The 13,408-nt window shown below is 56.0% G+C and overlaps 5 protein-coding genes across 5 annotated transcripts; 3 read left to right on the top strand and 2 right to left on the bottom strand.

Moving 5' to 3' along the window:
- Window positions 1–1,156: 1,156 nt before the first annotated feature.
- Window positions 1,157–2,249, top strand: GMORB2_0246 (Fungal Zn(2)-Cys(6) binuclear cluster domain; the record flags this gene model as incomplete). Its single annotated transcript, XM_035462232.1, has 3 exons — window positions 1,157–1,257; window positions 1,314–1,322; window positions 1,409–2,249. 3 exons carry the CDS (start codon window positions 1,157–1,159, stop codon window positions 2,247–2,249), a joined length of 951 nt encoding a protein of 316 aa, XP_035325162.1.
- Window positions 2,250–3,791: 1,542 nt separating this feature from the next.
- GMORB2_0247 (uncharacterized protein) lies at window positions 3,792–4,295 on the top strand (the record flags this gene model as incomplete). Its single annotated transcript, XM_035462233.1, has 2 exons — window positions 3,792–3,924; window positions 4,003–4,295. The coding sequence occupies 2 exons, from the start codon at window positions 3,792–3,794 to the stop codon at window positions 4,293–4,295; spliced, it is 426 nt and encodes a 141-aa protein (XP_035325163.1).
- A 552-nt stretch (window positions 4,296–4,847) lies between these two features.
- GMORB2_0248 (GINS complex subunit 2) lies at window positions 4,848–5,657 on the top strand (the record flags this gene model as incomplete). The annotated part of the gene is made up of 2 exons (XM_035462234.1): window positions 4,848–4,904; window positions 5,019–5,657. 2 exons carry the CDS (start codon window positions 4,848–4,850, stop codon window positions 5,655–5,657), a joined length of 696 nt encoding a protein of 231 aa, XP_035325164.1.
- Window positions 5,658–6,568: 911 nt separating this feature from the next.
- On the bottom strand, window positions 6,569–9,091 carry GMORB2_0249 (solute carrier family 26 (sodium-independent sulfate anion transporter), member 11; the record flags this gene model as incomplete). Its single annotated transcript, XM_035462235.1, has 2 exons — window positions 6,569–8,584; window positions 8,651–9,091. 2 exons carry the CDS (start codon window positions 9,089–9,091, stop codon window positions 6,569–6,571), a joined length of 2,457 nt encoding a protein of 818 aa, XP_035325165.1.
- Window positions 9,092–11,179: 2,088 nt separating this feature from the next.
- Window positions 11,180–13,128, bottom strand: GMORB2_0250 (alpha-1,2-mannosyltransferase; the record flags this gene model as incomplete). The annotated part of the gene is made up of 3 exons (XM_035462236.1): window positions 11,180–12,247; window positions 12,306–12,984; window positions 13,058–13,128. The coding sequence occupies 3 exons, from the start codon at window positions 13,126–13,128 to the stop codon at window positions 11,180–11,182; spliced, it is 1,818 nt and encodes a 605-aa protein (XP_035325166.1).
- Window positions 13,129–13,408: the final 280 nt, after the last annotated feature.

The raw sequence follows: 13,408 nt of genomic DNA on the forward strand, positions 1-13,408 counted from the left end.
GGGAAGAAGAAATAATAGCCGACCCGACCTGCTACCAGGTCACGATGAATCCGATGTATTATATATGTGATATTACACTACTGGCACGTGAGAAATATGGCACGTTGCATTGCACGAGTTCCTGTATTGAAGTCGGGAGACACTTGCGTACACCGATGCTACCACAGTATCCAGCGTATCAGGATTGCATCCGCCCTTTGGCAACCAGAGATCAATACCGTCTCACTATATACTCACCATATACTCACCATTGACTGTCGGACGGCCTGGCCGAGAAGGTTGACGGTTTGGTGTGGCTTAGCGCTATCGCATATTGGGTCATTGAGCGTGGGACTAATGCAGCCGTGCCGCATCCCTGCATGGCGTTCTCTGTGGCTTCTCAAGTCTCCAACTTCCCACTCTCTCTCCTCCCGCCTGCACTCCAAACATAGCCGCATAAGGCAGCTCTATAGGCTGACTGAACCTTTGGCACCCTGGCGCAGACCGATGAGGCTCCTCTGCCGGCCTTGGGCGCCACAGGCGGAAGAGGAGAGGGAAGGGAGGGAGAGCATGACGCCGCAGGGCTGTGATGATGACTGTTCACTCCCCACTGCCGCCAGGCTCCTGCCCGTGTGATGACGGGGCTGCTAGGCACCGAGAGACCTTTCGGCGTCACCGTCCCAGATCTCATCCCAGATGTCCGTCTCCTCTCTCCCTGTGGCACGCTGCGAGGCCCGCGTATCCCGGTTTTCTGGGAGACCGGCTGGTGGTTGCGCCGAAAGAGCGGGCATCGCAGACGCAGTGACCCTGCCGCCGCATGCATGTAGATTGACTAACCTTGGCAGCATGCTCATTTGTCAGAATGACGACGATGTGTCTCGCCAGATGCGACCAGATATATATTATCGACGTGGTATGCTCCGGTAGCATGGGTCGCCACACACCAGACCAGGGTTCGGACAGCAGGAGATATCATTACCGCATCACTCACTACATGTCGGTCACAGCCAAGCTTACCAAAGAGAAGAGTCAGAGAGAGTCCGAGAGAGACAGCCGGGATCATGATGTGAGTGATGCCTGGCCCCAGTTGGACCGCTTTCTTATATTATCCTTCGTCTCTCGGCTCTTATTACCGTGCAGACCGTTCATTCGGATTCCGTCCAAGGCCTCCTAACAGATGATTGACCGCAGGACAACCGCGGCATTCCCGCTCAAAAACCGGCCCCGGGCCACACGGGCCATCGTGACCAAGGTGCGCACAGGGTGTATTACTTGTATGTAACATGCCATCTACACCCGTGAATATGGGCCAAGGACCTGGACTAACTGTGTAGCCTAGGCAAGTAAGTCTAAACATGAATATCCGGCCTTGACCCATTTTCTTGCCTCCGACAGATACAGCGAACAGGTGCTGACTGCCTCCGTCTAGGAGACGTCATGTCAAGTGTGATGAGGCCAAGCCGAGCTGTCAGAGGTGTATCAAGTGGCGGGGACACTGTGACGGATACGAGAACGCAAGGGCTGGCCACAGCAAGAAGGCGAAAGGAGAGACACGGCAGTCGACGCCTATAGAGGGCTCAGGAGGAGACCAGCTCGAGATCCGTCAATCGAACAGTTCCACACCAGTCCCGAAAAACAGCAGGATCCTTGTCAGGCCTCATGGCGATAGGCAGACAGATCTCCCCGCCGTCCCCGTTCGTTCGGAGAGCCATCGCCGACAGATGGAAGGAGGCAGCGTAGAGCCGGAGGCCCTTGGGCAAGAATTCTGGCACGTCATGGTCCCCTACCTCCTGCGACACAGGGCATCGATATGGTACGCCAAGCTTGCCATCCACGCCCTCCTGGATGCCAAGTACGGGCACGACCAGACGGCAGCTTCGTATAGACGGGCGCTCCGGTATCACGGCATAGCCTTGAGTCAGCTCCGAAAAGAGGTGACGAGCCAGGGCACGTTACAGTCGGCAACGGTCTGCTGCCTCTTCTTCGTCATCTTCGATCTGATGAATGGCGATCACGGAGCTGCCCAGGCCCACGCCTCCAGCGGGTGCAGGATGATGAGCGAGCTCTGCGAAAGCAACGGACCGGATTTCGATATCGGAGACTTGATGCAGCGAGAGCTCCAGAGGGCCCTCGAGTTTGTGATGGCGCAGGCCGCTGGATCGAATCAGGATGCGTCGCCACTCGAGGCCCTGAAACGACTCATCAGACGGTGGCAACCGTGCCAGGGAGGAGAAGAAGAGGAAGAAGCAGCATCAATCAGGTCCTGCTGACGAGTTGAGGTGGAAGATTGAATACAGAGGGCAAGGCGGGACGGTATAAGATGGATGCTCACGGCGTACGCGACAATGGCTTGATGGTGAACTTTTATGGCAGCATTGGGGTTGATGGATCGATATCATGGATAAAGGGAGTTTCGGAGATAGAACAGGGAAGGATCATCGTCTTGAGCTCTTCTGTCTTGTGGTTCAATATCGTTGGATAGGGGAACTGTCTTGAATATGGAAGGAGCAACTGTCGCGGAGACCGAAAAAAAAAAGCATTCAACACCACCACATCATCACTCCCAGATTGAACAGATAACACTTCTACTAGTACTTTACCAAAATGAGCAATGGACACCTGAAGCGAGTTGCGAACAGTAAGCTTCGAGCTCTACTCCTCTGCCGTGATTGTGTGGCTTGAATTCGATTCCTCCATGGAAACAGCTTCGTCACGCAAACGAGAAAGACGCAGACCATCACAACTTCCTTCACGCATCGCCAACACTCGCATCCCCCATTCGCACTCCCGCCAGGCCTTGTTTCACCCCCAATCCTTTCTATCGAGAGGCCGTTATGATGACTCATTTCCATGATCGATGGATCTGGAAGATCCACGCACCAGTGATCAAGGGACACCCTTCTGGTCTATCACCACAGACGGTGAACAGCTTGGAAGTACCTTTCTTCGTGATGACGCCAATCTCGATATAGAGTGGCGCTCTTGTCCCTCCTGTTGGTGGAGCAAGTTTGCCAAGGCAACAAGACTCTTTCCTTCGCGTTTGGACATATCCACCAGGACACACTTACCCTCAGCATACTGCGCTTACAAGATTCTATAGCATCATCAACACCCTCTCACGCGATCAACTTGCGAACTCCGCTCCTCCTGGGGAAATCCGACATCGATGCTGTCATCTCTCGGCGACGAAGGCTGAACCTTACCGGCGCAGAGCCTGCTGTGCTGCCCGGTATGGTAACAACGAACATCAGCAAAGCTGACTAGTCTCGTCATACACACATCTGCAACCTGATCAAGAAGGCTTGTGAGGAACACAGCAGCGCCTGCAAGGGAGTCAGTGAAGCGGTAAACGCCTACAGCCCCAGCCAAAGCCTGGAAGATACGCACCTGTTGTTTGAGCATAGGAGCAAGCACATGCACAGCAAATGTACAATGGCCAACACACTGCGTCACATGGACACACAAGAGAGTGTGCGCCAGTGCATTGAGCATGTGGAAACTCTACTGGAAGTATCAGGGTTTGGCCTGATGTGTTTGAACGAGCAGGTGCCTCTGTCGAAGCTGCGGTTGGGTCTCGATCAGGAGTTTCATGACCAATGCCAGGTCTCTGGCCTCGAGGGGTATGATTTCCTGGATTGCCCCGGACATCAGCGGATCCGGTATCTTTGAGATTACAAGAGAGCTCAACTGCCCGATATTGCACAGCGCAAATACAGTCGCAGCTCTGCTGGTGAAACTGAGGGATCACATCAAGATTGGCAAAAATCATGATGGCGCGCAGAATACCCGCCCTGCGTCAACTTCCCGCAGAGATGCTCATGTTCATTGAAGTAGCCATAGCCCGGAGCCTCCTGTCTATTCGGTTTCCCGTGAAATCTCTGGAAAGCCTGCGCCAGAAGCAGAAGACGCTCTTGAAACACGCGTGGCACCTCGGCATGGGCGTGCGTGACTTTTCCCGACTCTTCTCTCTGGATGGACCACCTCGTCATTGTACTGTTAAGATCGCGGGTTGTCATTCCATAGCCCATGACATAGATAGGATCCTGAAGGACGTGATGGAATCGACAACTTTCCAGGTCGAAGGCATCATGCGCATCGTCAAGGATTCCCGAGCATTCGCCGCGAAGGACCAGCAGAAGGGGTCATGTTCCCCATGTATCTTGAGCGCGTATCGCGCCCCGACATACCTGGCTTTCACAGCTCATAGGGCCTCATACATTGGGACATTTTCCAAGAGGCCGATAAGCAGGATATTCCAATGTTGGGATGCGGACATGCGCGAAAGAGAGGAAGCACCTGCAGATGATATACCATAAGCGACGGATGCGATAAATGCGGGTAGGGGGCTGCAGAGAGACGGGACTGGAATGATTATGTGGATGTCTTGGAAGAGTCGTCGCGATCGGAGATGGATTTGAAGAGAAGAAGAGGAAGAGGAATGGTGTTGATGCGAGAAATGATGACCAAAGTCGTAAGTCAACCCAACAGCAAATAAACCTCCCAGGAAGGAACGAAAGAGAGGACAGGTGCCATGAGTTTTGCTCTTTTAATCTTGTTCAATTCATTCGACTGAATATGGTCGAATCAAAGATATAATGATAGTGTTGATGCTGGACACTACCTACATTACAAGCACGTCCACCCTCCCCGCCATTGAACCCCACCAAATAGTTGCATCTCGACTTTCCTGCTCCCCCAAGGGCAAGCAGAGAAAAGAATACAAAAAGAAATAGGGCGGCATCCGAAAAAAAGCGACAATCATACAACACACAAACCGGCGGAAGAGGACGTCGAAAAATTCTTCTTCAGCCATGGCATTACCCTTACCGCCAGGACTAGTTCCGTCCGAGGTAGCGTTTCTATGCGAAATGGAGTTGGTAACAGTAGTACCGCGTCAGAAGCTCGAGAGCATCAGTCTCCTCTCTGTACGTTTCTCTCTCCTTCTTCTCTCTCGCCCCGACGTGTGCTGTCCGCGGAGTACCGAGGCTGACCGGAATCTCAAGGGCTCGACGCCGACCCTCCGACCTCCCCGACGACAGAACCTGCCCCTCTGGCTGGCCCTCCTCCTCAAGAAGCAGCGACGCGCCAACATCGTGCCCCCGCCGTGGCTGCACCCCGACTCCCTCCGCGAGACGATCCACCACGAGACCAAGGTCGACCCGACGGGGTGGATGCCGCCGCCGGCCCCGCCGACGCGGTCCGACGGGCGCGGTAATGTGCGACGCGTGGACGCGGGGGAGGTCGCCGGCGCGACGCTGTCGCCTCCCTTCCTGCCTTCCTGCACGGCCGACGCACCAGCCCCCTCCCTGCCGTACCACTGGCTCGAGATGGCCGAGACGCTGCTTGCCCACGCGTCAGACGACATCGCCGCCTCCGGCGAGGTGCGCTCCCTGCTGCGCGACCTGCACGAGGTACGCAGCGTCAAGATGAGGGCCATCCCCGCACAGCTCGAGGCTGGGGTGGACGGCGTCATGAGCCTGCGCGGCGTGGGAGCCATGGAGCTTGCCGAGAGCAGGGGTCTCGTCACGGGTGTCTTGGAGGGCGTCAGGAGGATAGGCGCTAGCGCTGAGGTTGCTAGGCGTGAGGAGGAGGAGGAGGAAGAGGAAGAGGGGGGTGAGGGTGGCCGTGGGCGCGATATCAGTGACGACGGCTACGACGATGATGATATGCGTCTGTAGCGCACGGGTCGAAAGCCTTGCACTGCTGAGGGGAGGCGGGCAGATCCAACCCAGCACGCCACGTCGTCGCTCGTTCGATGCTGGCTACCTCGACTCGAGATGCGACGCTCCACGGCACTATCTAGACGGCACGCCCTGGCCACGGCACGCGTCGTCTCGAGTACATTGCTATCGCCTCACATTGCCAAGCACACTCCGTCGGACCGGCGACCATGCCCATATCCAGAACACATGCGGACCAGTCAAGCATGGCTACGACATACTCTTGCAACAAACCTGGTGCAGCCTTTTTTTTATGACCACAATCCTACTGGGAGTCGCCCGCATCCCTCCCTAGCTGGCCATTTACATACCACAGGCATAGTCTTCGGTCCTGGCCGTGATCACCTCGCGGAGCATGACCACCCCTGTGCACACAGAAAGAGACATCCTACGCGGCGTCAAGTGGGCTGCGACCTCCGCACCCGACTACTCTTGTACATACACAGCATACATAGCATATCACGACGTGTTACCCTTCACGCCCACGATGCTTACGACGATGATCCAAGTTGCACTACTTTTTGAGCATATCATTCTATATTATGCCGTCTTTCACCTGTGTATACTATAGAGAGTCATTGAAGAAAAGAAAAGACAAAGCAGTCAAGCAGAAGAAGGAAACATGCGTTGCGCATTATATGGGTATTCTAAACGACAGAGAAGATCTAGTGTCCAATACTAGCGGTATATACAGATGAGTGAAAGACGGGCAAAAAAATTGATCCAGAAGCGCCGATCTAATGACAGCTCGAAAAAGGATAGTAGTAACAGAAGCAGACGGCGATGTGATAACGAAAGACTATGGGCCATGGATGGAAATGAAAGACGCCGGATGGAGAAAAAAAAAGGAAACGGAAGAAAAAAAAAAATCAGGGCCTCCCATCTCTCCCCTGGGCATCTCTCACTGCCGCATCAACAGCCTCGGCGAGGTCGACGTGGAAAAAGGGGCGGTTGACCCCATGGGTGGCAGCCATGCCGGCTTTAGCTCTACCGCTGTTTCTTCTGGGAGAATCGGTCGCCGCGAGGGTCTCGTCATCGCTAGTGGCGGACTCCAGGTCATGCACGCGGCGAGAGTGCTTATGCGCTGACGGAGACGACAGACCGGGGCCTATGATGGAAGCGATAGTGTATGCGGGGTGCCATGCGTCGACGGCCGGGTCGCTGAGAGCAGAGGGGAAGCCAAAGCCGGAAACGGCAAGGGCACGACGCGTCCATCTGTTGTGGACGCTGGCAAAGTGTACCTCCACGGCGTCGGGTGCGCAGTATCGATCTAGAGCGTCGCGGAGGTCCATCAGGCCTTGGACGCATGTGACATCGAGATTGTTGATGGCGGAGCAGTCAAAGACCACGGCGCGCAGATGAGGGAGAATGGTTTGCTCATCCTCAAGAACGTCGATGCCTTTGGTCGGTGTCTTGGGTCCGGGGTCGTTCCACAGCCGGTCAGACTTCTTTTCGAGATACTCATCTGACGTGCGGCGGGTGCGGGCCATGATGTACTGGCTTAGATAGGTCATGTGCATCGCCTGGTTGAGGTAATTGAAGCCTTCGCTGAAGCGGTAGATGAAGACACCGGGGTAGGGAGTTTGGACGTCGATATCTGGATTGGACCTGTCACGTCGGTCGATGGGCATATAGATGACGCGGCTAGAGGGCTTGCGGACATCTTCCAGGTTCTGGTCATAGCTATGGCCTTCAGAATGCTGCGACGATGGCTGCTGCTGGTGCTTCTCGTTCCCCTCTTCCGTCACGCGGTGGACACGTACGCGGCCCATGAACTGGCCTTTGGTCCTGGCGAGGCGGACCAGGAGTACGGCAAAGGACAGGGCGATCCCGACGTAGATTGCTGTCTCGAGGGACTCAAATACGGCGAGGAGGACGCCGGTAATCCATATGAGCAAGTCCAGGGGCGACAGCTGCCAGTACCGGTACAGGTTCTTGGGAGGGGCCAGGAGATTGCACACGGCGTGGATGATGAGACCTGCCAGGGCAGCCTTAGGGATGTACTGAAAGACGACGGTGAGGACGTACAGAGCGAGGATAAGGATGCCGGCACTCAGGAAGCTGGCCAGCGGGGTTCTGACTCCCGCCTTGGATAGGACGGCCGAGGCTCCAAAGGAGCCCGTGCACACGTAGCCGCCGACGAAAGGGCTGAAGAGGTTGGCCGAACCGAGGGCAACAATCTCCTGCGATGGATCGACGGCGTAGCTGTGCAGGCGACCCATGGACTTGGATATGGCAATGTGCTCGATGATGAGGATGATGCAGATTGCCGGCAGCTCGGGGAGGACCAACGAGACGAGGTTCCTGTCCAGCTTGGGCACGCCGGCCTGCTGGAACCCCGTCTCGATGTGGCCCACGACACGGAAGGGCGACTGGTCTATACCGTGGGGACGGTTGACCAGGAAGCTGACGAGTATGAAGAGGAGCATCACAAAGGTCATGCGCATGGACGCCAGGAGCGACCACATCCTCTTGCGGGCGGGCTGGCGCCTCTCCATCATGGCGCACAGGTCGCGCAGGCCGAAGAGCAGGGCTATCGACGACAGGCCGATGGCGGCATCCATGCGGGAGTTGGGGAGTCCCTTGAGAGTGTTGATCATGACCTTGTAGGGTGCCTCGCGCGTGTTGATGTCCGGGATACCCATGACCGTGGGGATCTGGGTGCACATGATGGTGATGCTGGCAGCCGTGACGAAAGCCGAGATTGGTATGTAGGGGATGAACTCAATGATCCACCCCAGACGGAGCAGGCCGAAGAAGAGCATGACACATCCCGACAGGAGGCTCAGGGTGTGGGCTATTTCACGGTTGGTGTACTTGCCGGGCTCGTGCTCTTGGACCCGGCCGATAACCTGACCGACGAGTAGGGAACCAACAGCGGTAGCCTTTTCCGTCCATTTCAGCTTTCTTTCTCCTCTTCCTTCTTCTTTCTTCTAAAAGGGTAAACTTACACCAATGACAATATCCTTGGACGTACCAAACAGCCAGTACAGCGCAGCACCGGTAAACGAGGTATACAAGCCGTATGCGGGCGGCAGCTGAGCGAGGGCGGCGTAAGCCATGGCCTGAGGCACTATTACTAGGCCGATGGTGATGCCGGCGATGGAGTCACCCAGCAGCCACCGCATACAGTAACGCCCTATCCACGACGTGGCAGGAAACAGGCTCTGAACGTATCGCATGGCCCCCTGGCGGGTGGGCACAAACTCCCGAAGGAACTCGGCTACACTGGGCTCCTCCTCGAAAAAGACGTCTGCCGGGTCGAGAAGGTCGTAGGCCCTCCTGTCCAGGTCGGCTGGTTGTCTGGCATACCGCTCGTCGACGTCGATACCCAGGATCCGTCGGGTGATGAAGTCGCCGACGGCCCGGGCTCGGTTCTCGCTAGGAGTCATGGTTGGATGAAGAAGAGGTCATCCACGAGGGAGATGAGGAGAAGGAAACGACGAATGTTGCTTCTCGATCTGCGTGTATATGGCCAATGGAGTCACGGTGAAAGAAGGAAAGAGCAGAGAGAGATAAGAGTCACAAGATGGGAGCTCGCAGAAGGAGGAGGAAAGTTGAAGAGGAACACGGATAGGAGTGGAACAAGGTAGTTAATACATAGGGGCCCCTGGTCGTGGTTACGTATAGCACGAGTCTCTACCGTCTCCCAAACATCAGTAAGAGGAAGAGGCAGGGGGAGAAAAGGAAAGGAACAATTTTTGTGCCCGAGACACTCTCTTGACTTGAGAAAGGGGGGGGGCAGCCGACGGGAGCGAGGCTATCGGCAGGCGAGGCTATCGGCAGGCGAGCTCGGTGTCCAAAAAAACAACAACGACAAGGTCTTGGAAGGGCATTCACAACCGTAGAACCCACCCGCCGGTATGGATTTACGGGGTGAAAATTAGATCTACACATGAAGCAGATGATATGATTCAAAGATGAATGGTACTGCCACCTGTAACGTACTCACACTCCATCTCAAGTATCATGATGTATTCTTCTTCTATCCCATCAGGGGCATATGGTCGTGGTCATCTCCCAGCAGCATGGCTCCTTCCCACTCGATTGCCCCCTGCTCCTTCCGCCCCTCCCCCGGGAATCGGGCAGGGGCAGCCGGACGTACCTTCCAGCTATACATTGGCGGCTAGATAGGTAGGCTATTGCTACTTACATAACCTGTACGGTCCTAGTCGCATCGTGGCTAATCTCATGCCGGCATTTGTTTCTCCGTCATGGCCATTGGCCATTGAAGTCCTTGAAGTCCAAGTAGACAGACAGGTCCGAGTGGTTGCCGGATGTCGTCGGCCATCGGCCAAGCCACACCGGGGCTTTACCTACCTGTCAGATAAGAGAGATCTCTTCTCCTACCCCTCACCCTCTAAGCTCGGTCCCTCGTATAGAAACTCCACCCCGATATTCCGGCGGCTTGGCGGACAGAGAAATTCAGGTTATTTAACCGATCCACCGGTCCACCGGCCCCTAGCCAAAAGTTCCCGTTTTTGCCTACGGAGTCACACGGAGGACTGTTACTATGATGAAAAGTGCCGACCGATCATCAAAGGTATTAATACTCCGTACTGCATATAACATTGCAAGTACTCATTCTGGCTGCATACCTTGTAAAAATCTACGACAGAGTAGTAAGGGCACCCAACCATGACGCGTACTTTGCGGCGATCGGAAGCGCCCATCATAAGCCAAAGCAACACAAGTCTTCATGATGATTCAAATGGCCAAAACATCAGTCATGCTCGGGACAACCTGAACCCCAAGCATCCTATAAATTGATTCGCTCTTGACACCCCACCGTTCCCTGGCATGCGCTCATTCTATAATATTCTTTTCGACTTCTCTGTCTCGCCCGGATGCCGCTACGACCGCATTTCAATTCCATCCCCCCCGGCTCATCGATGCCCAGTGCTCGCTGTTCATCAGATACTCCGTAATGCTCCGTATTTCTAAACCTCATTCAACCATCCCGATGGCTTCCTCGGCTGGCAGGCCAGGGAAAAAGCACCACTTTCGAACGCCAGTGTGGACGCATATGCAGCAGAGTCTGCGTTAGAGCAGCACAAGTATCACAACCAGGGCAGCAAAGCACTTGACCAACAAGCCTTGCGTCCCTGCTGACGGCTCGCTTCAGCGGCAGCCCCAATCCTTGGTTCATTTCGTATCACAGCTCCGATTGTGACACGTACGAGGTGTCGACACACCGTCTCACTACTACATCGGTCTGAGACAGGTGTCGGTAGCCAGTATGTGTATGTACGATCGACGGGCGTTGAAGGCCAGCAACAGGGCGGATGTACATTTCGTCTCCCATGGTTTGTCTTGCACACGAGGTATCAGTGCCAATGGTCGTGAATCATTTACCCTCTGAGAATGCAGGTCGTGAACTATATGAAGAAGAGAGAGAGAAACAAGGCGGTAGGAAACCCTCCCTCTCTTCCCTATAATATCCCAGTAACGTCATTCTTCTTTTATCCTGTTCTCATCTATCAGGCATGTCCCTTCTTCCTCTGTAGCAGACAGTGCCGACCCCACTTGCGCCTGAATTTTTCTGGCACAATGCTCAGATCGGGCACCCACAGCGTCCGCGCGAGGAGGTGCGTCTCGGCCGCGTCGAGGAACGGCTCGCAGTGCACCACGTCCCAGTTCTCCTGGTCTGAGATGTAGTCGGGCTCGTTGGGCGGCAAGGGGTCTGTCCGCGAGGGGTACTGCGTGTCCACGAGAAACGAACAGGTTCGCACGTCCACGTACTTGCTCGCGTCCTCCTCGTTGCGGTCGTTGAAGCCGCTCGTCGGGAGCCATGTGCCGCTCCAGAACCCGAAGCCTGTGCGCGCCTCCGAAAACTCGCCGGGCAGGAGGCCTCGGAACTCGGACCGCACAAACTTGGCGTGCATGTCCCGCGGCAGAAAGTACGACGACGGGAAGCGGTACCATTCTTTTCCAAAGCAGACCAGGTCGCCTTCGCGGCCGACGGGTTCCTGCCCATCAGTGGTGGCCGTCCACAAGGGCTCGTAAACGGCCAGAGGAGCACCGTACGCCGAGTATATGCCGTAGATGCGGGCCAGGCCAACCAGGGCGGACAGACCGAGAACCGACCCCACGCTGAGGAGCTTGAGGCGGGTGGGGATTTTGCCGGCGAGACTCTTGGGGTCCGTGTTCCCCAGAGCCGTCAGGATGATGTGCAGGGACAGCGACGCGTTCAGGGCTAGGAACGGGTACGCCGGGTACATGAAGCGCTCCTCCTTGTGGGGTTGGGCCGTGAAGATGGCCAGCCACATGTAAAAGGGTGCGACAAACACGACAGTACGCAGCCCAGACTTGAACCCCTGGCTCGAGGGGGCCAGCAGCTTCTGCAGAAGAAAAAGCGGCAGGGAGAGGAGGGCTAGGATGAACCAGATGTTGAAGTTGAGCATCAGATTTTTGAAGTAGAAGTGCCACGGCTCGACACCGTACAGCTCGGGGCCTCCGTTGGACGAGAAGATGTTGTATATAACAATGTTCAAGGCAGCACTAACGGGCTTCTTGTAGAAGAAGAGGTTGATGCAAAAGTCAAAGAACTGCAGCCGTGTCAGCCGATCCCACCTCTTCTGTCCCCTTGACACCAAGCCTACTCACCACAACAAGCAAGCCAGCAACCACACCCTGGGTCAGGCGAAGGAAGGACTCGTACATGGCTGTCTTGTCGCCAAAGAAAAAGAGGACAGCCTCCTCCAGGACAAAGGGCGTGCAGAGAGCCGCGGCAAAGGGCCATCCGAGAACACCAGCCACGGCAAACCAGAAGATGCCGTAGGCCGTCTTGAGTCCGCCGCGCCAGTTCATAAAGGCAGCCGCACCCAGCATGCACATGGGCATGGCGAAGCTGGAGGGGAGGAAGGCGGTGCTAGCGTGGAAGTTGCCGGGGCTGGTGACGGTGGCGATGAGGAAGAAGAAGCCTATGCGGCTGTTGATGGTGGTGCTCATGGACAGGTACATGAGGGTTTGGCAGAGGGCGCAGACAAGGGCGAGGCAGTACCGAACAAAGTAGAACTCGTTAACCTTGTTCGACTGCGGCAGGAGACGCCTGAAGTTCCCCGCGAGGGCGTGCAGGCCCACGTACGCCCAGCTGCGGATGGCATAGTCAGGCGAGTACTCCCACGTCTGCAGTCCATACCCGTGCGATAGGTAGTGCGTGGGCTCCCAGTAGTTGAATGTTTCGTCGCAGTCCTGGATGGGCGCAAACACGGCCGAGACGAGGTTGGCTGCGAGGAAGCTGTAAAAGGCTCGGATGGGTTCGACGGCATACGGACTCGGAAGTCTGGGTTCGCAGTCAATATCCGGGTTCAACGGGCGAAGGAGGGAGAGGGGGGGGGGGGGGGGTAATCAATCACTTCTTCTTGGCGTGGCCTGCGCTCGGGTGCGCAAACTGCCTCTGCTCCGTTGACGAGGGTTCGGGCGGCATGGCGGTGGCAGTGACGGCTGGCCTATTTCGGGGGAAGGAGGGACCGGAACAGCTCCTATCATGCACCGATTGAAGTCGGAGGAGGATGAGGGGGGAGAAAGGTGAAGAAGCTCAAGCTGCCCTAACGAGAGTCCCATCTTTGTGTTGAACTGTTGGGGAGAGGGCGTCATTACGTGGGGGATCAGCTGCAGGTGTCCGCATGGGCAATTGGTGAGAGCTTCGTAGCGTCCACACAGCGCTGTAGAGACTGAATTGACAGTGAGACAGGCGCTGCCGGTGA

The sequence above is a fragment of the Geosmithia morbida genome (genome assembly GCF_012550715.1).
Source record: "Geosmithia morbida isolate 1262 chromosome Unknown scaffold_0, whole genome shotgun sequence".
In the NCBI taxonomy this organism is placed as follows: domain Eukaryota; kingdom Fungi; phylum Ascomycota; class Sordariomycetes; order Hypocreales; family Bionectriaceae; genus Geosmithia; species Geosmithia morbida.